Source organism: Pezoporus flaviventris, unplaced genomic scaffold, assembly GCF_033815535.1.
Source record: "Pezoporus flaviventris isolate CSIRO_AGI_PZ_B2104156 unplaced genomic scaffold, CSIRO_AGI_Pfla_v1 ptg000043l, whole genome shotgun sequence".
Lineage (NCBI taxonomy): Eukaryota > Metazoa > Chordata > Aves > Psittaciformes > Psittacidae > Pezoporus > Pezoporus flaviventris.
Window position 1 is genome coordinate 3181795 of NW_026892591.1, and position 25706 is coordinate 3207500.

Below are 25706 nucleotides of genomic sequence, written 5' to 3' on the forward strand. Positions count from 1 at the left end.
GAGCAGCTCAGCCCCACCTCTGGATGTGTGCAGCTGTGCTTACCTAAGCGAGCAGCATCCCCTGAGGAGCAGCTGCCCAAGCACCTTCTTACCCCCATTTCCTGCAGAGATTTGCAAAACAAAGGCATGAATATCCCCTGCAGCACCTCAGTGGGACACCCCAGGGGACCCTCGGACCCCCGCATCCTCCAGCTGATCCTACAGCCCCAGGAAAGGGCAGCAGAGCTTGGAAGCAGAAGTATTTGGGGGGGACACAGCAGTGGGTTTTGAATCCGAGGTCCCTGTGCACAAAGGTACCTTGAGGTAGGGAGCAGAGGCTCTGCTGAACTGAGCTTAAGATGTATTTGAGGATTAAGTAATTGTGAGTTCATCTGCAAGGGACCACAAAAGAAATCCGATATGAGGAGCTGCAGCATCTTCCCTGGGGGGTCTGCTGTGGGGCACAGACACAACATCACGCTCCAGTATCCAACACCCAGCATGGGAAGTGCTGTTACCTGTGTGAGGGTCCCCACGTGGGAATCTGGGCTCATTCCTCCATCAGGGCAAGGCCTCAGTAATAGGATTTATTCCTCCATCTCAGTTTCAGTGCACAGGGCAAAGAGGTTGTTCTGGGTGCACACAGTGAACCCTGCACTTGAGCCTGTGAAAGCCCCATCTTTGGGGCTGAGCTGTTACACATTAGCTTGGAGAAAAAAAGGTCTTGGAACATGAAATATCCACGGCAGCGCTTTTTTCCAGATACACCAGGGAGCTGGGACAGCATCACATGGGATCATCCAGCATTTCTTTTAGGCTGACAGCTGGGCTGGGGCAGCCTGGAGAAGAGAAGGCTCCTGAAGGGGATACCTGAGAGCAGCTCCAGTGCCTAAAGGGGCTGCAGGAAACCTGGAGAGGGGCTTGGGACAAGGGCCTGTAGGGACAGGCCAAGGGGAATGGCTTTAACCTGCCCCAGGGGAGACTGAGATGAGCTCTTAGGCAGAAGCTCTTCCCTGTGAGGGTGCTGAGGCGCTGGCACAGGGTGCCCAGAGAAGCTGTGGCTGCCCCATCCCTGGCAGTGCTCAAGGCCAGGTTGGACACAGGGGCTTGGAGCAAGCTGCTCCAGTGGAAGGGGTCCCTGCTCATGGCAGGGGTTGGGGCTGGAGGAGCTTTAAGGTCCCTTCAACCCAAACCATCTGGGATTCTGTGTTTCTGTGCAAGGGCAAGGGGTGGAACCGGCTCTGGGGCTGCAGGACCAGTTCCTGCCTTGCCTTTACTTTCCCTATTCAAGCTTTAACACCATGACAAATTCCCAGGATAAAACCCCTGTTCTCTGGGATTCGACATAGTCTGATTCTTAAGGAAGAGATGCAGAGTGAAGAGGGGCTTGGGGTGGACATGGCCCACATCCTGCTGCCATGTCACCTCCAGGCCAGGACACACCACCTCCATGGCAGGTCCTGGCTGGCCCAGACAGGGGCTCAGGAGCTGGGGAGGGAAGGCAGAGGCTCCTCAGCAATAACTCCTGTCCAGCTGAAGGAAGTGGGCACAGGCTGTGCTGCCTGGCTCAGTCCATCTGCTCAATCTCTGCTTTTCTCTCCCTCAGCAAGTGAATTAGGATTAAAACCCATGGAGGGTGAGAAGCTTGGCTAAGTCAGTCTTGGGCTTTGTCTCTAAACAGGACCTTGTCTTACCCTGTGCCAGCCCCTGGGTGCAGGTCCTTCAGGGTTTGTGTTTGGGTCCTGCCTTTAAACTGGTTGTGGGAGTTTCCTGCCCCCTCCCAGCTACTTCAGCTGCTGGAGGAGATTTTGTCCCAGGAGGTGTTTTCAGGAGAGGGAAAGGCACTTTCTGAAAGGAAATCTCTCAGCGATGCCTTAAGAAGGGGGCACAAAATGACCCCCGATTTCTGGAAGCCGGTGTTTCTGGGTGAGACTTGAACATCCTCCTCCAGGCATCCTCTGACGTTGCCAGTCTTTAACATGACACTGAAAGTGTCAGCCGCACTTCCCAGGGGGAAATCCAGAAGGAAAGTGCTGAGACCTGCCCGAGGGCAGAGGCAAAGCTGGGGCTGAGTCCACATTTCCCAGCCCTGGGCCATTATCGCTGAATGAGCCACAGTCCATTAACCAACCCTGGGGACAACAGCTCCGGCCAGCACCTTCCAGTCCCACGTCTGGGCAGCAAATGCTGATTGCCCACCTCTGGAAGCAAGCACTTCTCGCTGCCTAATTCCCTTTTCCACTTGCTGTGTCTTGCAGCTGCAGCACACAAGCCACAGGGTGCAGGGGAGCCGATGCCTCCTCCCACATGGACCAGCATCGTCAAGCAGAGCCCTTCTGTGGGGTGGTTTTCTCCTCCACTCCCTGTGGCTTCCCCAGCCCCTCACGCTCAGGCCCCTTTGCTGCTTTCCCACTTCAGAGGAGGACTTGCCCAGGTCTCTGTCCCTCTCTAGCGGCTGTTGCACACAGGAGCTGCCCGAGAGGCCTTAACCAGATGGTTTCAATGCAGAAATGCCACTGAGCTGACATCAGCAGATTCCAGGAGCTGATTCTACCAAGCAGTGCTGGAGGATTGTTTCCACAACTTTCCCTTCTGATACAAACGCTTCAGCTCATCTTCACCGCTGTGACTTGGGTTCTGCTGTGTGTGGGCTCCCAAGGCAGCCCAGGATAAAGCAGTTCAGCATTAGCCCAGTGGAAGGTTTTGACCTGCCTGGAAAGATTTAGTTTGGATTTTCCATTTTTGAGTGGTTCTGAAACATCCTTGGGGCCGAGATGAAAGATTTCAGACCATCAGGAAGGAAACTCCATTTTTTAGTGCTCTGCTTTTGGTAGAGTTTTTATCAGCTTGTCTGATGCTTTGAGAGGGAGGGATGGACACCCCCTGAGCTCCCTCCCTGCTGCATGACTGAGGCCAAGGGAGGCCACGGAGCTGCTGCGAGGCCTGGAGCAGCTCTGCTCTGGAGCCAGGCTGAGAGAGCTGGGCTGGGTCAGCCTGGAGAAGAGAAGGCTCCTGAAGGGGAGACCTGAGAGCAGCTCCAGTGCCTAAAGGGGCTCCAGGAAACCTGGAGAGGGGCTTGGGACAAGGGATGTAGGGACAGGCCAAGGGGAATGGCTTTAACCTGCCAGAGGGGAGACTGAGATGAGCTCTTAGGCAGAAGCTCTTCCCTGTGAGGGTGCTGAGGCGCTGGCACAGGGTGCCCAGAGAAGCTGTGGCTGCCCCATCCCTGGCAGTGCTCAAGGCCAGGTTGGACACAGGGGCTTGGAGCAAGCTGCTCCAGTGGAAGGGGTCCCTGCCCGTGGCAGGGATTGGGACTGGAGGAGCCTTAAGGACCTTTCCAAGGTGCCAATGACACTTGGGTTGTTACTGTGACACCATTCTGGCATTCAAAATAGGGCTTTGGGGTTGGGGGGGGGGGGCAGGGCTACAGGTCCAGCAATCACAGAAATTGTTGGAAGCTGCACACCAGTGAGAAAAAGCTCAATCTCCCTGGAGCTCACACAGCTCCCGAAGGACTGGGCCTCATGTACGGAAACAACAAAAGCAAAGTACTGTTAGAAGGCATCCTGACAAACCTACCCCATCACCCCAGTGCTGCAGGAGCCCCATCCCTGCATCCCAGCAGCGCGGAGGAGAAATCAGAAACCAGCTCTTCAACCAAAAAATATGTATTAAAAGGAAATGAATCGTGTTTGGCCAAGAAACAGACATGTACAAATTAAACACAGTTCCATCGCAAACCATTGCCCATGTTGGAGCTTAGCCACCCTCCACTCACAGCTCTCAGGTGCTGCAGGGACCTGGTGAGAGCTCTGAGCAGCCCCCACGCAGGCAGGAGGACACCAGGAAATGACTCAGAAAGTTATGGAAAAAGGAATTAAGAAAATAATGATGCATTTTAAATAAAGAGCTTACAATGACTTAAACTTCATACAAAATACGATGGCTGCCATTTCAGGTTCTCAGTTCTAAGAACCATGTTTGAACTCTCAACATCCTGTTTGGCACCCTGTGTCCATCTCTCTACTGCTCCATCGCTGTCCAGCTCAATCCAAAGTACCTACAAATGAAAAGAGTATTAAAACATACAGCCTCAGGCCTCAGCAGTGCAGCTGTGACCTTGTTCACAGCTGCCAAAGGAAGACGCAGGAACTTCTTACAGTTTAAGCAAATCACATATGAGGTAAACCCAAATCTAGCTACAAAGTGGTGCACGTCTCAGGGTCCACTTCAGTTGTGTTTCACCTTTCCAAGAGGGGCCTAACAACTCACACTATTGATTATTAAAGGTGTGGAAACAGAGGACTCTGTAAGCGAGGAAGTTCTTTCCCCCCCATGAAGGAGATCACGCAAAATATTGAAACCAAGTAGGAGCTCACCTTCCAAAAAAGCAAATTCATCAATAGCTTCAATGGCGTTATCTGCAAAGCAAATGGAAACCAATTAACATGGATAAACCCACCCCACACTGCACCTGCTTCAGACAGCAGCAGCCGGAAGCACACTGCACTACAGTGACCAACTGCAAAGAGGCTGACTTGGTCTGGAGCTGGTGTGTGAGATTACTGCCATCAGCATTGGTAGAAGAGAAGCTTTCCTTTCTCTGAAGATGGGAGAGAAAGAGAAGCACCTACGGTTGCTCCATCACACTGGGACAGGGGGGAGCATCCATTGCCAAGCACAAAACAGAATGATCTCTCATACCCAGGTCTTTTCTCTGCAGAGTTTTCCTTTTTCCTTGCTGAGCGTACACGTAAGCATCTTTGGCGATGGTCTCAACAAACAGCTCCTGCAACACAAACACAAGACAGCTTCACACGGGGGCGAGAGAGCGAAGAGAGAACATCCCGAGGCAAGGCAAGGTCCCGCAGGTCTGCAGGAAGGAACCCGAATCTCCATCTTCACAACTCCCCTTTCCCAACAAGTGGGTCTGAAAACGACAAACGCCACTGCTGGGCAGCGATGCACGGGAGGAGACTGCAGAGCTCTGGGAGCCCAGCTACACCCTGTGCTCCTGGGCACATCCTGCGGGAGGAAAGGTCTCGGCAGACGCATGGGTTGAGCAGAGCCGCCCTCGCACGCGGTTACCTCCGCTGTGGGGAGCAGATGCCCGGAGGCCAGGGCCGACCCACACGATGCCGAAGCCACCCCACAGGCAGCCCTGGCTGTGCCATGGCAGACCCCTCCCGAAGGAGGAACCCCCGCTCTGCTGCACCCTGCTCCGGTGCGCACTCAAACCCAACCCGTGCCAGCGGAGAGGGGGCTGGAAACCCCCTGAGCGGGCACAGGGCTCTGCGGACACAGAGAGCCCCGCGCCTCCGGGGCTCTGCCCGCTGCCTGCCCGCTCCCTGCCGGGCTCTGCCCGCTCTCTGCCCGGGCTCTGCCCGCTCCCTGCCGGGGCTCTGCCCGCTCCCTGCCCGGGCTCTGCCCGCTCCCTGCCGGGGCTCTGCCCGCTCCCTGCCCGGGCTCTGCCCGCTCCCTGCCGGGGCTCTGCCGGAGCTCTGCCCGCTCCCTGCCCGGGCTCTGCCCGCTCCCTGCCGGGGCTCTGCCGGGGCTTTGCCCGCCCCCTGCCCGCTCCCTGCCGGGGCTCTGCCCGCTCCCTGCCCGGGTCCGCGGGGGCGGGGGCGGGAGAGGAGCCCCAGGGGAGCCGCAGCTCCGGGGCCCGCCCCTGTCCGCCTCCCGCCGCCCCCCAGGGCCCCCGCGCCGGTGCCACCGCCCCTCACCGTGGCCCGCGCCAGCACGAACACGGCCTCGTGGCTCGCCAGGCTCACGTCCGGGTCCGCCTTCACCAGCGCCTTCACCCGCGCCAGCGGCAGCCGCGCCCCGCGGGCCGGGCCCGGGCACCCCGGCCCCGCCGCCTCCTCCCCCGGCCCCGCCGCGTCCGCCCCCGGCCCCGCCACCGGCCCCGCTGCGGGCACGGCGCCCGCCGCCGCCGCCATCCCGCGCCCCGCGCCGCGCCTGCGCGGGACCCGCGGGCGGAGCGGGGGGAACGGGCGGGGAAGGCCCCGGCGCTCGGCTCGGCCCTGCCTGGGGCGCCCCGCGGCCCCCCCAGCACCGCCTCTGTGCCCCGCGCCGGGCACAGGCCTTGGGCTCCCATCGCCCCTGCGCCCGGGGGGGCTTTGGGACCTCCCCATCACCCTCGTGCCCCCGGACCGTGAGGGTGGCACAGGGTGCCCAGGGAAGCTGTGGCTGCCCCATCCCTGGCAGTGCTCAAGGCCAGGTTGGACCCAGGGGCTTGGAGCAAGCTGCTCCAGTGGAAGGGGGTTGGAGCTGGAGGAGCTTTAAGGTCCCTTCATCCCAAACCATTCTTCCATTCTATGGAACACGGCTCTCTCCATCCCACCTGTGCCGGGTGGGGTCAAACCCTCCATTGGGCGCTCACCACCCCGTGCAGGACCCCTGGGGATGCCACCCTTGGCCAGCGCACGCCCATCCCAGCTTTCCCCCCCGTCCTTGATGCAGTCATCCGCAGGCGCTGCTGGAGGGATGCGCTGTCCCAGAGCAAGGACATCGGTGCCTGCGGGCAGCCAGAGCATCCCTGCCTGTGGCCTCGCTCAGCCTCAGAGCTTTCCTGCCTCTGAGGCAATGAACCGTGAAAGCAGGACATTTCAACACGGAGATGGCCCAGCCTGGCACCGTGCCGTACAGGGTGCTTCCCCTGCTGCCAGCAGAGGTTGGCTCTTCAATGGAGCAAACGTCCTTTGAATGTGGGTATGTTGGAGAGCCGCAGCCTTCACCCCTGCCCTCCTGCAGAGCTCGGCTGTCCAGGGCTGTGCTGGTTTGGCTGTGCAACCCCTGTGAACCACCTCCACCTTCTGCAGGTCCTGGGGGGCTCTGAAGACCTGCCCTGCATGGGGTTCTCTTTGGCCACCATCAGATGAGAATGTGCTCCCAGCCCATCCCTCGCATCCAAGTCACTCCGTGAACCCAGGCTCTTTTCTGGATGAGATTTTAAGCACAGCAGGGCTTGGTGGGCTTCAAGCTTCCCAACAGCAGCAGAGCCCAAGCTAACTGCACCAAGAACTGCTCCTCCTCCTCTTCCTCCTCCACGTGCTCTTTCATGGTCAGGCTACAGCGGCTTCCTGGAGTTGCACACAGCTCCTCACCAGCCGTTAGGAAGGAGCTGCTGGTTTCAGGCGAGGGGCACCTCGGAGAGGCTCCCCTTGCGTGAGTCCTTCTGCTTGGGTGCCTCTGGTGGCCTTCAGGGAGGAGGAGAGCACGCAGGAAAGCATCCGCTGATGGAAAATGGTGAGTAAGAACCAGAGCTGGGCTGTGCTGGACCTGGGGATGGGGCAGAGGGAGCAGAGCCGTGTGTCCTGCTTGGAAAGGCTTTGGGAGGATTCGTATGAGGGGCTGGATCATGTTGGGATCCTCACTCCTCCTGGAACACCAAGTCCAGGAGGACATTGTACATCTGAGCTGGTCGGAGCTTCCAGGGTCTCTGACCAGTTCCTGGGCTGGGTGAAGCTGGGGCGGACACAAACATCTGTGAAGGAGGCAGAGCACCACCAGATTCCAAATGTGTTGGAAAACCTGGAGTCGATCACAGTGACCTGAGGGCTCTGTGCCAGGGCAGTGGCTCCAAAGCTACTGGTTACAAACCTCTGAATCATTCAGGTGCCAAAAATCCCAGTGGCTCCTTGGAGAATGTGGAAGAAGTCACTTTTGGGTAAGAGCCTGGTGTGCCTGGAACAGTGAATTTGTGCTGCTACAGCACAGGCTACTCCCGGAATGCTGCTTACAGCACTTAGCAGGGAAATTGGGGTGAGTGCCTAGGGCTGGGAGGGGAAGTGGCACCGCTGAGGTGCGTGTATACAGTTGTACATCTACATTTCTGAAAGTCCTGCACTCGCTTCTTTGCATAAGAGCCTTTCTGTTGTGACAGAGAAGAATTGCGCAAGCACGAACCCAAACTGAAATCCCAAAGGAGGAGAGCTTCAAAAATCAAAGCCTGTACCTTGCCAAGGGCAAGCAGGGCAGCCAGCCCCAGTGCAGAGGGACACTGTGTCTGTGGACAAGGTGGGGGAGAAAGGAGAAGGAGGGTAAGAACAGTGGAATAGAATCATGGAATCCCAGACTGGTTTGATTTGGAAAGGACCTTAAAGCTCTGGAGCAGCTTGCTCCAAGCCCCTGTGTCCAACCTGGCCTTGAGCACTGCCAGGGATGGGGCAGCCACAGCTTCTCTGGGCACCCTGTGCCAGTGCCTCAGCACCCTCACAGGGGAGATAATCTCTCCTTTCCCGTAAAGTCCATCTAGGAAGCTTGGGAAAAATGTCAGCCCCATCCCAGCCAAGCTTTGTGCCGTCCTCAAACCTGGCACCCTCTGAGACTCATTCAGCCTCCTCCTGGCAGCCTTTCTCTGGAGGCTTCAGAAATAAAGGTGCTTTGTGGTCATTCAGGAAGCTGGGGCAGCTCTGCGCTGTGGCCTGCATGTCTCGGTTCGCTCGGATGCGCTGTGAGCAGCACAGGAAACGCACTGGTCACAAAAGTAGGGCAGAGCTGCTGCTGCTTGGCTGTTTTCTGCACCCACCTTTGGCAGCCTGAGTGTCAGCAGCACTGTCCTGCGTTTTCCTCCTGCTGATGGCTCCCAGTGTTCTCCCCCACCAGCTCCTGCCCCACTGCCCTGAGTTCACCATGAACTTCATGGGACCCAGGACCAGGGCAAGGAGTGTTGTGGAAGGTGTCCCTGCCCATGGCAGGGGGTTAGAACTGGATGAGCTTTGAGGTCCCTTCCAACCCAAACCAGGCTGGGATTCTACGTTCTAGGACCACTTTGAGCACATTTCATGGAGAAGGCTTAGCGTGAGGCCATGTTGAAGAAATACTGCATTCCCCAGAGGAAGACTTTTGACTCGCTTCCCTCCCTGGTGTTTTAACCAGAGCTTTCTTCATGCTTGCAGACACATCTGGAGAGGAAAGAGGCCGTGGTGAGGCACCTACAGGCAAAGCTCCAAGGGAACAGGAGAGACCCTCCCATAGTGGGTGGCTGCCCCGAGAGCCAGTCTGCAGCGTCCCTTGCAACAGAGCCAGGCCAGACCCCCCTGCCAGAGGCCCCCTGGAGCAGGAGGGTGGACTTCAGCAGGGCTTCTCCATCACACAGTAAAGGTGTGGGACCGTGTTCACCTCCTCATTCCAGCACCGAGCCCCCGGGGTGGGTGGTGCAGCTGAAGAAGGGCACTGCTCAAGGTGGCAGCTTCCACCCAGCCCCTGCCAAGCCAGGAGGAGGAGATGTGTTGAGCAAGGAGGTGGGAGGCACGTCTGATCCTCCCCGGAGAAGCTCAGCCCAGCAGGCACGGCCGCTCGCCAAAGAAGGGGGTGCTCCAGCAGTTCCTGTGCAGCCTGGGCACCCAGCTCAGCCTTGGAGGAAGCCTTTGCCACACATCAAGGCACTGGGAGCAAGGCCAGCCAAGCCCAGGCGTCCTCCTGTTGTGGATCTGGAGAAGTTTGGTGCATCTGCACATCGTGGGATGCCCATCCGTCTGGCCACGGAGGCACCAAGGGGTGCTCAGCTGGGTACGGCCACAAGAGTAGAGCTTCTCTGCCTTTCCTTTAGGGAGCTGCAAAACTGAGCCATGTCCTGGGCAATGATGCTCCTGAGCACATGGAGATATCTGGGATTTGCCCTGACTCTGGTACAGGTCTGAAGTTCAGGGGTTTCACCACATTCAAAATACTCATTTTGGTCTCTTCCTTCCCCTTTCATCACTGCTCCAGGGAGAAAGTAGCATTAGGGGCATAAGAATTGGAAAAACACATCTAAAAACTCCTCTCTGGATCCTGATTGCAGTCAGTATTAGCTCTCCTCATCCTTCTGCACTGAATCTAGCCCAGGGAGGCTCTGAGTTTAGGGTGGGTGATAGAGTTGAAGCAAGAATGTGAAATAATCCCTCACTGCTCCCTCCTGTTCCTCTTTCTACCATAGGCCACCCCAAACCAGGCTATGCCACATCAGCCCCAGCACGGTTCCCAACACAGGATGCTTCAAGTGTAACAGGGTAAGGACCAAGGCAGCACTTTTATTCTAGGTGGCTTCCAGCCTGTCCAACCCAGTGGGAAAAGCTGGCACATGGCACAGAGCTGCTGTCCCACTCTGCCCCAGACCTGGGACTCACAGGCAGCCCAGCCTCCTCCTGGTAGCTTTCATCCTGCTCTTGACCCCTTGAGCTCACTGCAACAGGGCTTTGTAATCACCCTCTTCCTCCTCACAGGGGTGAAGATGAGATATATGATGATGTAGAGCCTGCTGGGCTCATCAGGAGAGCCCAAGGCTTTCTACTGTCCCCCACGTGCCAGCCGCCAGCAAATCCCTGCCCCAGAGGAGGTGGGTACAGGAGGGTGTGGGGTGAGCACTGCAGCTCAGGGAGCCTCGACACTCCAGCAAGCCCTGGGCAGCAGCAGAGCCCACTGCTCCTGTGCATGGGAGGCTGATGGGTTCTTTGCTGCCTTGTAAATGGGCATGGGAAGCCCTGATCCCTCCAAGCTCAGGGGGCAAAGTCAGGGGTTGATCCCAAGAGGAGAAGGCTCCTGTGTCCTGTCTCAGCAGGTGTCTAACACCTTGCAGCAGCCTCATGGCAGCACCTCTCCTAGGGTTTGCTTTTACAGGTGAAGATGCTGGTCGAGCCTCTAAGGGGTTTGCCTTGCTGGCAGCTGCACAGAGGTAACCAGGGGGGTTTACTCTTTCTGAGGGTCCCAAAATAGCCAGGGCTCCTTGCTGCTTGGACAAAGCTGGTGGTTGAATGCTCTCTGCTGGGCTTGCAATGGAAATCTCCATGGTGAAGAGCACAAGTGGCTGGTTTAAACCTGGCCCCAGAGCCCCTGAGTGGGTGATGGGAAATGTGATGGGGCTGAGGGGGAGAAGGGGAAGGAGAAGGGAGGGAACAGAGTGTGGGTTCCCCTGAGCTTTCCTGTGACTCACAATGGCTCTGCAGAGAAGCCCAGGTCCCCCGGAAGATGAAGCCAATGACACTCAAGGAATGCAAGAAGGAAGAGAAGGCAGACAGGGAGTTTCAGAAGAAATTCAAGGTGAGCAGCAAGGCAATGGCAGGGGAGCTGTGCTGCACAGAGACCAGCTCACACCTTCCCTGTTCCCCACTGAAATGTCCCCAGATCAGACCAGCCCCACACACGAGTTGCCTTGCTTTTTCCAAGGGAGAGTGGATGGAGCTGCCCGGCTCACACTGCCCTGGGGGCAGCTGCTGAGCTGCAGCACTCACTGCTCTTTGTGTCTCAGTTTGAAGGAAGCATCAGTGTCCTGACTCAGATGATGGTCGACCCCGCGGTGACAGAGAAAAGGGGTGGAGGGAAGAACCTGCCACTGAGACGAGGAGAAATTCTTGATGTTATTCAGTTTACAAACCAGGAGCAAATCCTCTGCAGAAACAGCCAGAGGAGGTGTAAGCCTGTGGGGGCTGAGGCTTTGCCTTAGCGGGGATCACAGCACACACAGCTTTGGGAACAAGTTTCTTCATGCAGACATGCACCAGCAGACAGCAGAAGCATGCCCTTAGCCATGGCATGTACCCTGGCTCTCCAGTGCTCCCACTTCTCTTTGCAAAACATCCTACTCTTCTTCCTGCCTGGTGCCAGCATTCCAGCTGCTAGCCAGGCTTCTTGTCTCCCTCTGCTAAAAGCACTTCCCACAGTCTCTTGGCCACCAGCCTGGCTTTGCAGTAGGCATGGGCTCCACAAGCCACGTTTGCACTGGACTGTAGCGACAGAACAAGGGGTAATGCCTTGTACTTAAACAGGGGAAGTTCATGTTAGATATAAGGAAGAAGCTCTTCCCTGTGAGGGTGCTGAGGCGCTGGCACAGGGTGCCCAGAGAAGCTGTGGCTGCCCCATCCCTGGCAGTGTTCAAGGCCAGATTCTATGGTTCTATGATGCTCAGGTGAAATGGGCTGCAGATCCCATCAGCAGAGAGACTGGGATCAGGCTCTTCCCAGCCAGCTGCCACCCAGCCTGGCAGGTTCATTCCCTTGCATTGCCTCCAGCAGGTTCCTCCCAGGGGTCCAGCTTCCAAGAGCCAAGCTCTTCCTTGTCCCAGGCTCTCCCATGGGATGCAAGACGTTGCTAAACTCTGTCCTGTGCAGGGGCAGGTCCTGGGGTGCGTCCCCACTCATGCCCCAACTCCTGGCACAACCTGAAGTGCTTTTCCTCACTGTTGCAGATGGCTATGTGCCCCGGACCGTGATGCTACACCTGTGAGTACCCCTTCCCCAGCCCTTTCTCCTCCCTCCATGAGCTCTAGCAATTGCCCAATGGGTCCCCAGCACCAAACCAGCCCTGGCCATGGGCTGCCAACTCAAAACCATCCAACCCAGGCAGTTACCATAAGTGTAGCATCAGACACTTACCCTGGGCTGGGAACCTGCTGTTTCTGGTGAGGTTCACCACCCATGCACAACGGGAGAGGAGCCAGAGCCGTGCTTACCCCATGCCAGAGGATCCCATCTCTGTGGGGAGAGCCCAAGGCTGGGAAGAGGTGAAGGGATCCGTTAGGAGAGGCGGGACACGTGTGGAGCAGGAGCTGGCCCTTGCCTTGGCTCACAGCACCCTTGTCTTTCCTTGCAGGGACACTGACATCTATGACGATGTCGAGATTTACGGTAGGCATGGAGGGAGCTGCTGCTGTAGCCCCTTCACCAAGCAGTGAGCCCCACAGCAGCACTGGGGCCTCCCCTCCTGCCCTCTTGCCGTTTCGCCACTTTCCCTCTCTCCTTTCCCGCTCTGTGATTCCCTCTCTGGGACATCCCTCCCTTGCTCTTAGTTCCCCACAAGTCCCCGTGTTCCCCTGTTCACAATGCTTTGGACTTCCCCTCACCCTTTTCCTTCTCAGCTTGCTCCCTCCCCCTGCTGCCAGCCCCACGGGGCTCTCTGAGACGTCCCTGGTCCCCTGGACAACTCAGGGACACCCTTTCCCAAACGGTTTCTCACTCCCAGCATTCACATTCCATCCCCTGGCTCACAGATGGAGCTGAATAGAAACAACTGTATTTCAGCTGTACTGAGGAGCAAATGTTTTATCTGGCAGGGTGAGGATCCATGGCTAAAACCAAAGGTACAAGACACCACCGACAGAGACCTCCCCAAGGGTCAAAATGTGATCCAGGTCACACCTTCTCTGTGGCTTTGTTTTGTCTGTGTAAAATATGGCAACAGTATGAGATGGGCTTGTGGTCTTATTGGGGGGGGTGTGTTTAAAATCTGGGCAGAGAAGTTTTGGTTCAGAGAGGTTTTCATGTTTCCCATTCCCAGAGCATCCTCAGCTGGGAACAGCGCTGTATCCCTGAGCCCACCCCCCCATCCTTCACCTGCTGTCCTGCCCTGGAGAGTTTCCTCTCCCCCAGCCTGTGTTTGTGCTGGGGACTGCCCCAACCCCGGGGCAGGAAGTTGCACTTGGCCTTGTTGAGCTCCATGAGGGTCCCATGGTCCCCCCTCTCCAGCCTGTCCAGGTCCCTCTGTATCCCATCCCTTCCAGCACATCAACTGCACCACACAGCTCAGTGTCACTGGCAAAATTCCCCACTGGACATTCTCCAGTTCCTGGGAAACAGTCTTCCTCTGCAAGCTTTGTTCTCATGAAGCCCTTAACAGATGTGGGGCAGGAGGTGATCCTTTTGGATCGGGAACTGTGATGGGAAAGGTGCTCGGGCTGAATCCCTGCTCCCAGCCTGCAGCACGCAGCCTGGTCCTGGTGGGGGTGGAGGGTTCAGCACTGGCACGGCCGGATGCCAAGCCCAGATTAACCATTGAAGACGTCACTTTCCATTATGGGAAAGGCTCCCAAAGAGCCCTGGAGCTTTTGGTGCCTGGGATTAGCCTCCGGTGTGCTCAGCTCTGGGTGAGGGGCCAGGGTCTGGCAGCGTGGTGGTGCCGGCACGATGAGCAGGGCCAGGAGCTGCTCTGAGGGGCTTTGCCTGGGCAGCTGAGGGTGACCATGTGGGAGCAGGTCAGGAGAGCTTTGCTGGACTCGCTGTCCACGGCCTTCCTGCGGGTCTGGAAGTGGGCACGGGCTTTCTGGCAGAGAAATGGCCTCCTGACGCTCTCCATGCTGTCTGTTGTCACCGGCTGCCTCCTGGGGTTCCTGCTGCGAGCACTGGAGCTGACGGAGCTGGTAAGTGTGACCAGGATGGGGATGGGAGTGAGCAGGATGGAGCAGGGCAGGTGGGGCAACCAGCCCCGGTGCTGGCAGCACATCAGCATCGATGGCCCCAGATGGGCACAGCCCAGAAGCAAAGGCTCCTGCCCAAGAAACCTGCTTCTCTGGGCAGGTTTCTCCCAATGGCTTTTCTTCGGGTTATTTTGTGACCCAAAAGCTGCCATCAAACACCAACGCTGCAGAAGAAATCCTGCATCCCTCCGCTGGGAGCAGAGGCTGTGGGATGGACCCTAAGGGGCTGCAGGAACCTCCAGGTGGGATGGGGATGGGGATGGGAAAGGAGGGAATGGATGCTCCGTAACACAAACAGCAGTGCTGGGGTCTGAGGGCTCCACTCTCCCCAGCTGTGCAGATGCTCAACCAAAGCACGTTTCTTCCCTCTGGAGATGACCCAGCCAATAAATAGGGGGTAGTGGAGAGCCGGGGGAAGGGGGGGGGGGGGAGGGGTCACCTTCCCCTGAGCACCCCCGGAGACCAAGGCAGTGAAGAAAATGCACCTAAAAGGTGTTTGCTCAGCGCTTTCTAGGAGCTGTTCAACATCACCGGGCCAAAACCCAGGCGGTTCAATGACATTGGGTGGCTTGGCAGAGGCTCAGCCCTGATCTTCAGCCAGGCCTCAGGGAGAGCTCATCTGGCCCTGCAGCACCCCACGTCACCCGCTGGGGTTTAGCAGGGTCCTGTCACTTCAATTACACCTCCAGCATCAGCCGCCCGCAGCAGGGGAGCTCGGTACTGCACTGATGCTGCTGTAATCCCCTGCACCCCGGTGCAGATGGCGAGAGCAGTCACCCACCCCCAAGCCGCGGGGCTCCTGCCCTTGTCCTGCCGTGCGCCGAGCCCATCCGCCCTCTGCCCCAGCCCCATACCATCCTCCTGCCACAGCCCTGCACGTGGTCCCCAACAGCCATGATGGGAAAGGGTCAGGAAGCTGAGAAACCCGCTGGGAAAAGAGATGCTGCTCAAGTCACTGCTCCTCGCACCCCCTGCACCAGCATGGTTTGCCTGGGCAGCCCCCCAAAGCTCCATGGGGTTGATTGCTTCAGAGTAACCCAAAGTACCTGCTTGACTTGAGGCCATCTCAGGTCCATCCCTGACACCTTTACAGCGGCAGTGATGGAGGGATGGATGGTGGATGGATGGATGAATGGATGGATGGATGGATGGATGGATGGATGATGGATGGATGAGATGGTGGATGGATGGATGATGGATGGATGGATGGATGGATGGATGGAGGGATGAGATGGTGGAAGGATGGATGGATGATGGATGGATTGATGGGCAGATAGCTGCCATATTAGAACCAAGCTCAGAGCTGGGTCTTTTGGGGAAAAAGGTGAATTTATCAGGTTTGAGCCCTTAACCTGCAATCAGCATCCACTTCTCAGCTCTCATCTGACACAACAGCTCTGCTTTATGTGCAGGAGAAGCAGTATTTCTCCTTTCCTGGAGAGCTCCTTATGAGGATGTTGAAGATGCTGATCCTGCCCTTGATCACCTCTAGGTAAGACACCATCTTCTGCTTCTAAAATACCACCTCTCCATCACATTGAGGAGATCACCCCATGATCTCCTGATGAGGAACAGGGTGCCCAGAGGAGCTGTGTCTGCACCATCCCTGGCAGTGCTCAAGGCCAGGTTGGACACAGGGGCTTGGAGCAAGCTGCTCCAGTGGAAGGGGTCCCTGCCCTGGCAGGGGTTGGAGCTGGAGGAGCTTTAAGGTCCCTTCCAACCCAAACCGGTCTGGGATTCTGTGACATCACCCCAAAATGGCCTGGGGTGAGGATAGCCCCAGCAACCCTGGCTTGGTGTCCCCCATGACAGTGGCGGATTGAGGAAGCATCACCACCAGCAGCTCTCCTGTAGAACCCTCTCTATTTTTAGTCCAGTTTTGTTTAACAGTAGTTTATGGGCTGCTTAGGAAAGCTTCTGTGTCCATGAAATCTGAACCAGCAGCTCTCCCCCTGGGGGAGCAGGGTCCACCCCCACCAGGATGTTAGAAACCCTGCTGAGACCTCTCTTCACTGCTCCCAGTGACGCTCAGCAGCAGCACAGGGCATCAGATACTTAAAGAACGGTGTCACAATCAAAAGAGCAGCATTAGTTATTTACCAACAAAATACACCAGGAATATTTCCTTCTTTTCCCCTTGGAGATAACAGAAAATACGGCCAAGCCTAGAAGAGGGATTGGAGAGGCATCTCCTCCCCTTCGCAGCTTAACCTGGGTTGCCACAACCTGGCACTCGAACGTGCAAGAGCTCAGTGATGCCCTTAAGCATTGGTTCAAAACTCTCTGAAGATGTCTCCCATCAGCTGCATCTTGTGCAGTTTTGGAGCAGGCACTGACCGTGATCTCCTCTGGTGCAGCCTCATGTCCGGGCTGGCCACCATGGACACCAAGGCCTGTGGGAAGATGGGGGTGCTCACCATCACCTACTACCTGTGGACAACCTTCATGGCAGTGACTGTGGGGATCATCCTCGTGGTCAGCATCCACCCGGGCGCAGCTGCCCAGAAGGACAAGTACTCGGTGGGGAAGGCGGTGCTCAGCTCCGCGGATGCGCTGCTGGATTTAATCAGGTACGAGGCAGGCTGTCAGCAGGGGCAGGTTGAGGATGGCATTTCACAGATGAGATGTCCCCATGAGGCTCCTGGGGATACTGAGACCTCCAGGGAAGCAGAACCGCGTGCCACGCTGACAGGCACCAGCACCTCTCTTTGCCCTCGGCTCACACCACGCTGGTGGCGGCTGTCACGGTCCTTTTGGCCTCGCGCCCACCAGAGGTGCTCCCCACATTGTTTCCTGTGCTCTCAAGATGTGCTTTGACCCCTGTGCCATTGCTCTCTTACAGAAACATGTTTCCTTCTAACCTTGTTGAAGCTTCATTCCAGCAAGTAAGTTCCCTTCCCCTTCCTGTTTCCCTTTCCCTTTCACCTTCCCCTTCCCTTTCTCTTCCCCCTTCTCTTTCCCCTTCCCCTTCTCCTGCTTCTTCCCTTCTGCACCCGTCATGGTGGTGGCTTTGCCTCTGTTGTCAGAGCAGGATGAAGCCAAGAGGACCCTGACCTCCCTGCTTTGCTTCTGTCGCAGTATCGAACGGTTCTGGTCCCGGTGGTGAAGTCTCCTGGCATTCCAAAGGTCCCGGGGAAAACTCTCAGTTTTATCTACTTTGCACCTGATGACGAAAATCCTGAAATCCATCGGCCCGTGTTCCTGGAGCTGACCCCATCTCCTGAGATGACCTACAGGACCCTGCCCGGGACCAGCAACGAGATGAACGTCCTGGGAATCGTCATCTTCTCAGCGACGATCGGTACCAACCCAGCAGGGATGGGGACGTTTCCTCCCCCAGTTTTCCATTCTCTGGGGAGACCTGAGAGCAGCTCCAGTGCCTAAAGGGGCTGCAGGAAACCTGGAGAGGGGCTTGGGACAAGGGCCTGTAGGGACAGGCCAAGGGGAATGGCTTTAACCTGCCAGAGGGGAGACCGAGATGAGCTCTGAGGCAGAAGCTCTTCCCTGTGAGGGTGCTGAGGTGCTGGCACAGGGTGCCCAGAGAAGCTGTGGCTGCCCCATCCCTGGCAGTGCTCAAGGCCAGGTTGGACACAGGGGCTTGGAGCAAGCTGCTCTATGGAAGGTGTCCCTGCCTGTGGCAGGAGTTGGGACTGGAGGAGCTTTAAGGTCCCTTCCAACCCAAACCATTTCATAATTCTGTGTGCAAGGGAGAGGCAGGAAGGTTTACGGGGGAGAAAGTCATGGGAAGGAGAAACCTGAAGCGTAAGGACAATGAGTGTGAAAGAGAGGAATCAGGAGGGGAAAGAGTAGGAGGAGATGAGGCAAGCATGGGGACAGGATTACCTGCAGATTAAGAGGTGAGAGCGAGGAGCTTGAATTTAGAGTATGAGGAACCAAGAAGCCAATTAGAGGATTTGAGGGGTGGAGGCAGTGGAGGCAGTGCTGGAGCCACTGGAGCTGGGGAGTGTCTGGTTGTAAAGGCTACGCTACAGGGAGTGCCAGGAGGAGACAGCCACAGTGAGACAGGGCAAAGGCAGACCCGCTGAGAGACCCTGCAGGAGAGGAGATGTCTACAGCAGGACCCTGTCCCCTTAGCAGCACCATCTGCTCACCAGGGACACCTGGGGAACCTGCTGAGCTCCTGCTTGCAGGACACGTGCCCAGCTCCAGCCCAGCCAAATGGGGAGAACGGGCTTTTGTGTTCCGAGATTATCACCCAGCACCCTGCCAGCGTGGGAGGGAGGATCAGCACCGGCTTGGGACACAGTGGGAGATCACCTGAGTCAGCCCTGGCCTCCCATATGCACTCCCTGGGTCCTGCACAGGATGGAGGGGCTTTGGACAAGGACAAGGTCCCTGTAGGGACAGGCCAAGGGGAATGGCTTTAACCTGCCCGAGGGGAGACTGAGATGAGCTCTGAGGCAGAAGCTCTTCCCTGTGAGGGTGCTGAGGCGCTGGCACAGGGTGCCCAGAGAAGCTGTGGCTGCCCCATCCCTGGCAGTGCTCAAGGCCAGGCTGGACACAGGGGCTTGGAGCAAGCTGCTCCAGTGGAAGGGGTCCCTGCTCGTGGCAGGGGTTGGCGCTGGAGGAGCTTTAAGGTCCTTTCCATCACAAACCAGGCTGGGATTCTGCGATAATAAAACCCAGAACTGGAGGGTTTGGGCAAATCTGCACACTTTTGAGTGTTCATCGAAGTGGCAGCCATGGTGTCTGACTCTTTTCACTCCAGAGCAAGGACAGGGCTGCAACTCGTCACCACATCCTCACCTATACGTAACCCCACCAGGCTCTCAGTGGAACCCATTCTGTGACCACCAGAGCCTCGAGGCACTTGGCACGACTCAGGCTGCTCCCAGGATTCTGTTACCACATCCATGTGCTTGGTTGCAGGACTGCTCCTGGGAAGAATGGGCGAGCGGGGAGCACCGCTGGTGAACGTGTGCCAGTGCCTGAACGAGGCCGTTATGAAGATCGTCTCCATGGCAGTTTGGTAAATCTGATTTCCATCCCTTCAGTTGTTCCCTTACCACCTGCCTCATGGGAACGCTGACCACAGAGCTCCAAGTGTGTTGTGAGCACTGGGGTGATCTTGGTCTGACTGCACCCCATGGTACCAGACACCGCAGTGATGGCTGTGGAGTGCTTTGATCACTGCGCAGCCTCACAAATCATCGTTTATGTTTATTCTTTGCAGGTACTTCCCCTTCGGCATCGTGTTTCTCATTGCTGGAAAGATCCTGGAGATGGAAGACCCATCAGTTATAGGCCAGAAGCTGGGGCTTTACGTCATTACGGTGGTGTCAGGACTGGCCATCCACGGACTCGTTATCTTGCCTCTGCTTTTTGTGCTCATCACCAAGAAAAACCCCTTTGCTTTCATGCAGGGGATGCTGCAGGCTCTGCTCATCGCCTTAGCTACCTCCTCCAGGTACGAAAACGTGGCTGAAACACGCTGATGCACCTGAGGAGGCATCAGGTTTGGTGGAGGGAGAGGATGTGTGCATGGCCGGGGGGGCTGGGGGAAAGCAGGAATAATCCAGAGAAAGCACAGTTATGCTCCAGCACTATTTGACATGAGAATGTTCCCAGTTTCAGTGGGAAGCGGGATGCTCAGCACTGGTCCCCAGCAGGATGAGCCTTAGGGCATCTTCAGACCCAGCCACTCCTCTCATGGGGTGTTCCCCAAGCAAACCAGCAGCGTTTGTGTCTGTGTGAGCTTACTGGAATTGCTGCAGTCACTTTCCTTTCAAAGGATTCAAAATAGGGACTTGGAAGTGCTTTATAAACCAGTGTGGGGTTATGGGCTTGGGTTTGAACTGGAAACATCAAAAGCTCCTCTGAACACCAAAAACCTTAACTCAAGGCCTGTGCATCCCAAAGCTCCTCCAAGGAAAAGCTTTGTCTGAGAAGATTTTAAAATTTGATATTATCTGCTTTATTTTCAATCTTCAAAACATTCTTTAAAAGAAGAAACTCCACATGAGACACCTCTGCCCTTCCTGGCGGACACATAGCTGCAGACATCTGCTTAGGAACCATTTCACAAGGCAAAGGGTTTCCTGGTCTCTCAAATGCTTCTTCCCATAATCCCGAGAACAGCATCTGGGGTTGTGCCCCCCAAGCACTCCCGTGGGTAATGTGGGCACCAGGGATGTCCAACCAAGCTGTAACCATCCCCCTCTGCTGTTCTGAGAGCGACGCCTTCATCACTGCAATGACACTGCTCTGGAGCCAGGCTGAGAGAGCTGGGCTGGGGCAGCCTAGAGAAGAGAAAGGTCCTGGAGGGGAGCTCTTAGAGCAGCTCCAGTGCCTAAAGGGGCTGCAGGAAACAGAAAGAATCACAATCATCTCTTGTTCTGCAGCTCTGCAACCTTGCCCATCACCCTGAAGTGTCTCCTGGAGAACAATGGAATAGATCGACGTGTGGCACGCTTCGTCCTCCCCGTCGGTGCCACCATCAACATGGATGGCACCGCGCTGTACGAAGCAGTCGCTGCGATCTTTATTGCCCAGGTCAATGAATATGACTTGGATTTGGGACAAATTATAACTATCAGGTAAATGTGCAGCAGCTGAATTACTTCTCCATTCATCTCTTTAGGCTTTGTAACAACCTCTCAGCAGAGACCTTGCTACTGCTCAGAGTGAACATTGCTGGGAAGCTGCGGAGTAGGGAAGGCTGCAGCGTGCAGCAGCAGGGCTGGGCTCTGCACCCACAGAATTTGCTGCAGAATCAAAGACTTTGCCTGTAGGTAAAATGCAGGCTGCAAACAGGCAGCACGACTAGAGCTGCCTGTAGGGACAGGCCAAGGGGAATGGCTTTAACCTGCCAGAGGGGAGACTGAGATGAGCTCTTAGGCAGAAGCTCTTCCCTGTGAGGGTGCTGAGGGGCTGGCACAGGGTGCCCAGAGCAGCTGTGGCTGCCCCATCCCTGGCAGTGTTCAAGGGGCTTGGAGCAAGCTGCTCTATGGAAGGGGTCCCTGCCCTGGCAGGGGCTGGAGCTGGAGGAGCTTTCTCTTTTCTCTCCCCTTTGGGAGCAGAATATCCTTCCATAGAGGAATAACTTCCTTTGCCATTCAAACACACTTTGCCTTTCCCCCCAGCCCCACACTATCTGCATGGCCACCTTCTTTTTGCAGCATCACAGCTACAGCAGCCAGCATAGGGGCAGCCGGGATCCCCCAGTCCGGACTCGTCACCATGGTCATCGTGCTCACTTCGGTTGGGCTGCCCACAGACGACATCACTCTCATCATTTCAGTGGACTGGGCTCTGTAAGTGACTCCCAGCGCAGTGCCGGCAGTGGGTGGGAAGTGCCAGCTCGTGGTGCTGCATCTGAAGCTGACGGACACGCGGGTCGGTGCTCTGAGCTTCACAAAGCTTTGTGCCTCCGCCCTGGGCAGAGAGGGAACAGCGTCAACTCTCCTGGCTGCTTTTCTCTCTCTTTCACATGAAAAGGAAGTTTAATTTCTCAGGTGAAAGTTCCACTCCTGCAACACGAGGTGGGTTCCACCTCTGAGCAGCACTGGGTGCCCAGCACCATCACCAAAGGCATCCTCACGGCTCTCTCTTACCTAGGGATCGATTTCGGACGATGACCAATGTCCTTGGTGATGCTCTGGCTGCTGGCATCATAGCACACGTCTGTGAAAAGGACTTCACTCCAAAGGCTCCTGTGGTACGTGTGCTTGCCTGGGCTCGCAGGGGAGCACAGGATGACCCCGCAGACACAACCCATGTTCTGCCCTAAGAAATTCAACGGTGGTTTTTCCTTTTTCAGCAGGATCCAGGAAGCAGCACAGCCAAGCTCCCTTCTGGGGAGGCCTCACACCCGCAGCCCAAAGACAACGTGATTGAAGTGATGGAAGAAAGCTTGTTCGGTCAGACAGGAGTTCATTATAACATCTGCCAGGTGTAGATCGCAGCATTCCTGCACCTGGGAACGGGATCCTGGCGCTAACCACGGACATGGTGAATGCCCCGTGTGGATGCTCTGCAAGACAAAGGCCTTACTTGGCACAAGTGGGAAAAACCTTCTCTATTCTTTGAAGACCACAGGACTCTGCAGCAGCACCCACAGAGCAACCCCTGCACCCGAAGCCACCTCCTGCTTTGCTTTAGTAGAGATATTTCTTTTCTAACCATTGTTTTTTTATTTCATTCCTGGGTTCTCAGCTATAAACTGAAATGAAGGAAATCGTCTGGAGCTCAAAATCCTGCATTTTCAGCTGGTTGAAACGTTCCACCTTTGGCATGGACAGTGGGAATCATTTAATGGCAGGGGTGGAAGGACTAGTTGTGCCTCTACTGGCTGTCTTCTTACACTGACCAGGCCCAATTGCAACCATGCTGATTTTCCCAGCTATGGATCTGCCCCCAAGTCCAAATTCCAATTACAGCCTTAAAATCACAGCCTTAAAACAGTGCTCAAGGCCAGGTTGGACAGGGCTTGGAGCAAGCTGCTCCAGTGGAAGGGGTCCCTGCCTGTGGCAGGGGCTGGAGCCTGATGAGCTTTAAGGTCCCTTCCAACCCAAACCAGGCTGGGATCCTATGATACAATCCCTGGTGTGAGCCCTCGTGAGCCGAGTGACTGAAAGGCAAAGCCATGCAAGTATCTCCTACCTCAACCCTTAACTGCGCCTGGTCAGAAAAGAAGCACTTAAGACACTTGGGCAAGGCTTCAACAGGTTTTATCTAAGGCAGCTCAAGCAGCCAGGATGTCCGTCCTGGAATCCAGGGATAGGGCCCAGGGTGCACCCCAGGCACGCGCGCCGTGTGCCTTGGCATTGTGCCGCCAGTCCTGCCATTGCACTACCTTCACAGTCCTCCTTGGAGCTGGGTTTTCTTCCTTCCTCCATGCCTGCAGTGAGAAAGGATTAGAACATTAAGGCCCATAAAATATGGTAAAAACAGGAAGGGGAAAAAGCAGAGTAAGGGCAACTTAAACCAAACTGAAAGTCATTTCTGACTCCCAAAGGGACAGCATTTCGTCTCATGGGACACTGAATGGGGAGGTGCTTCCTGCAAAGTATGACATGGAGCATTCCAGAACCACTGCTGATCATAACTGAGATCCAATACAGAGATGTGGCCATTTTCTGGAGTTACTTAAAGAGAAACTTCAGAAAAGTTTGGATGCTGACGTTTTACCCAGCTGAGGGTCATTTCCTGAAGCTCATCACACCACTATTATACTATTGTTAACTACCCTTTCCTCTAACCTGCGTTCCTAAGGATATACATCTTTGTATGAATTACTTCTGTGGTGTGTGGGCATGTAGAATAGCACAGATGTGCACATAAAACTGATACACACTAAACCATACAATTAAGAGATAAATACGTGTATTCTAAACAAACTATAAATACAGTATACAGTTTAATACATGTGCAAACACACAGGTATTACGTGTGTATGTATGCACATATAAATGTGTATGGCTCTTGGAAGAAGCAAAGAAGAAGGAAGAAGAAACCTGGAGAGGGGCTTGGGACAAGGGCCTGTAGGGACAGGCCAAGGGGAATGGCTTTAACCTGCCAGAGGGGAGACTGAGATGAGCTCTCAGGCAGAAGCTCTTCCCTGTGAGGGTGCTGAGGCGCTGGCACAGGGTGCCCAGAGAAGCTGTGGCTGCCCCATCCCTGGCAGTGTTCAAGGCCAGGTTGGACACAGGGGCTTGGAGCAAGCTGCTCTATGGAAGGGGTCCCTGCCCTGGCAGGGGTTGGAGCTGAAGGAGCAGGAGCAGGGTCACAAGTGCTTCAGCCCAAGCTGAGCAAGCCTGGCCTGTCTGAGCCCAAACCCGCCCATGCCAGGATTCTGGAGCTCACTTACCGTGGCTGGTCCCAGGCTCCAGCATAGCCCTGAAATCCCACGAGCACGAGCGCGTGCCCCATCCGTGCCCCCCGAGGCCCAGGACTCAACACTGCTCCTACAACCAAACCATTTCTGCTCTGCTCTCTTTTATCATCTTTCTTTGGCACACGCCCAGGCTGGGCTTGGGGACAGAATCTGCTCCAACACCTTCAAACAGAACTGCAGGTAAGTTTGTTGAAGAGCTCCACTGCCACCTCCACCAGGAAGCCCCAGACTAACTTTTATTAAACTCAGTGAAGTTCCTTGCAAGCCTCAGCTTAAGTTGCAGACGCGCTATTTACCAGGTGCTCCAGCTCTGCAGAGAGAAGTCAATCCAAATGAAACAGTTCAACACTTAAAGCTTTATGCTTAGAAGTCAAACAAGTAAAATCTCTATTTTTCTGTGACAGATTTTGTTGCAAGGAAACCAGCTGCCAAAGGGATGTCAGTGAAAGCTCTGCTCTGAGAGACCAGCTTCAGGTTCCCATTTGGCTAAATTCACTGCTTCTATCCATAAATTCTTGAAAAATAACGCGGAGTGACACAGGGACCTGTATTCACCTGCATTCACCTGCGTGGGAATACACGCACACACACACTAAGAAGTTACTCGAAACATCCCACTTTTCCTCCCAGCCTCCTGCTGTCAGCAAGTGCTGGAAGCAGAAGATAGTTTAAGGAAAAGAAAGGTGGATTCAAAACTCAAGCAGCAAAAGGGAAGGAGATAACCAGTAACAGGCAGGGCCCCCTCAACACCCCACTGCTGCGTGCTGGGGAGGCAGGAGGGGAAGTGATGGAATGAGGAAGGGACGGTGGGATGGGGACAGGCTGGATGTGTTTTCCTTGAACAGCTTCTCCTGCTCTGCTGGAGACAAACCCCTGAGCTAAACAACTATAACATGAGCCAGAAGGACATTCCTTACACTCTCATTTTCCCATGTTCCTTTTCCTTAGAAAGATAGAATAAAATACAAAGACAGGATTTTCCCCCCACCTTGATTCCCAACATTCCAGTGAGATGGAACACTCCCATTTTTCCCCTCCCCCCCATTCTGAACTGAAGGGGGTGAAGTTTAACAGCAGGATACTCCAGCAGTGCCACCAGCACAGCAAGTGGGGGAAGAGTCTAAAGCCAGAGAGTCCACTGGGAATTCTGCAGTCACAGGACCTCCCCCTCAAAGTTAATGGGGCTATGCTAGGTTTTTGTGTTGCTTCTGATAAAATCAGCCATTGCTGAGAGGGGCCCATCCTTGAAGCTTTTTGGTGATTAATACATGTTTTCCCTCATCAAAAAACCTGGAAAAGACAACGGTGTTGACAATGAACCTGTGTGGAGTGAACATACGGGAGTAACATCTGGTTGAGAGTAAGAACATAGGAGTTGTCTGGCTCCATCCAAAGGACAATCCAGGAAAGGTCTAAAGTTCTGCACTGGTGATGGAGCATTCCTGATTCCGATGATGCTGCAGATCCAACAACCTGTTGTTATACTGACAGTAACAGAAAACACCCCCTTCTGTTCCTTACCAGATTAGCACAAGGGATAATTCCAGCTTGGTGAACAGGGCTGGACTGAGCAATTCCCACAGCAAGAAATAACTGGAAATCTAGTTTTGCACTGCATGGAGATGCCCGAGCTGAGGGAGCATCTGCCCCACGTCACCACACATGAGACACTCAGTCTTACTTCCCATCCCTTTTCACAGA

The 25706-nt window shown here is 55.5% G+C and overlaps 3 protein-coding genes across 5 annotated transcripts; 2 read left to right on the forward strand and 1 right to left on the reverse strand.

Moving 5' to 3' along the window:
- Positions 1-3839: 3839 nt before the first annotated feature.
- Positions 3840-6113, reverse strand: POLE4 (DNA polymerase epsilon 4, accessory subunit). Its single transcript, XM_061466636.1, has 4 exons — positions 5703-6113; positions 4684-4768; positions 4359-4400; positions 3840-4039 (listed from the first exon to the last, which is right to left on the reverse strand). Exons 1-4 carry the CDS (start codon positions 6111-6113, stop codon positions 4026-4028), a joined length of 552 nt encoding a protein of 183 aa, XP_061322620.1. The 3' UTR covers positions 3840-4025.
- Positions 6114-6723: 610 nt separating this feature from the next.
- On the forward strand, positions 6724-13139 carry PRAM1 (PML-RARA regulated adaptor molecule 1). 3 transcript variants are annotated; one of them, XR_009745812.1, is made up of 10 exons: positions 6724-7227; positions 8880-9492; positions 9902-9974; positions 10188-10300; positions 10567-10636; positions 10908-11001; positions 11210-11372; positions 11970-12179; positions 12550-12584; positions 13010-13139. XR_009745812.1 is itself a non-coding variant. In XM_061466975.1 (10 exons), exons 1-10 carry the CDS (start codon positions 7225-7227, stop codon positions 13012-13014), a joined length of 1203 nt encoding a protein of 400 aa, XP_061322959.1. In that variant the 5' UTR covers positions 6724-7224; the 3' UTR covers positions 13015-13139. The 3 variants fall into 3 exon arrangements, 1 of the variants encoding a protein (XP_061322959.1); XR_009745813.1 differs by having other exon boundaries at positions 11973-12179; XM_061466975.1 differs by having other exon boundaries at positions 12146-12179.
- Positions 13140-13336: 197 nt separating this feature from the next.
- LOC133276271 (excitatory amino acid transporter 5-like) lies at positions 13337-22391 on the forward strand. Its single transcript, XM_061466953.1, has 11 exons — positions 13337-14092; positions 15562-15641; positions 16507-16719; positions 16992-17034; positions 17228-17450; positions 19040-19139; positions 19344-19577; positions 20512-20706; positions 21289-21423; positions 21728-21827; positions 21930-22391. The coding sequence occupies exons 1-11, from the start codon at positions 13916-13918 to the stop codon at positions 22065-22067; spliced, it is 1638 nt and encodes a 545-aa protein (XP_061322937.1). The 5' UTR covers positions 13337-13915; the 3' UTR covers positions 22068-22391.
- Positions 22392-25706: the final 3315 nt, after the last annotated feature.

Coding starts and splice junctions, on each gene's coding strand:
- POLE4 (XM_061466636.1), bottom strand. CDS start 6,113: ATGGGGAGGTCCCAAAGCCCCCCCGGGCGCAGGGGCGATGGGAGCCCA. Junction 4,769..5,702: donor TCGTGCTGGCGCGGGCCACG/GTGAGGGGCGGT, acceptor TTTGTGTTGCAG/GAGCTGTTTGTTGAGACCAT. Junction 4,401..4,683: donor TCTGCAGAGAAAAGACCTGG/GTATGAGAGATC, acceptor TTTGCTTTGCAG/ATAACGCCATTGAAGCTATT.
- PRAM1 (XM_061466975.1), top strand. Junction 11,373..12,145: donor CAGAAACAGCCAGAGGAGGT/GTAAGCCTGTGG, acceptor TCACTGTTGCAG/ATGGCTATGTGCCCCGGACC. Junction 12,180..12,549: donor CGGACCGTGATGCTACACCT/GTGAGTACCCCT, acceptor CTTTCCTTGCAG/GGACACTGACATCTATGACG.
- LOC133276271 (XM_061466953.1), top strand. CDS start 13,916: ATGTGGGAGCAGGTCAGGAGAGCTTTGCTGGACTCGCTGTCCACGGCC. Junction 16,720..16,991: donor GCGCTGCTGGATTTAATCAG/GTACGAGGCAGG, acceptor GCTCTCTTACAG/AAACATGTTTCCTTCTAACC. Junction 21,424..21,727: donor ATTTCAGTGGACTGGGCTCT/GTAAGTGACTCC, acceptor TCTCTTACCTAG/GGATCGATTTCGGACGATGA.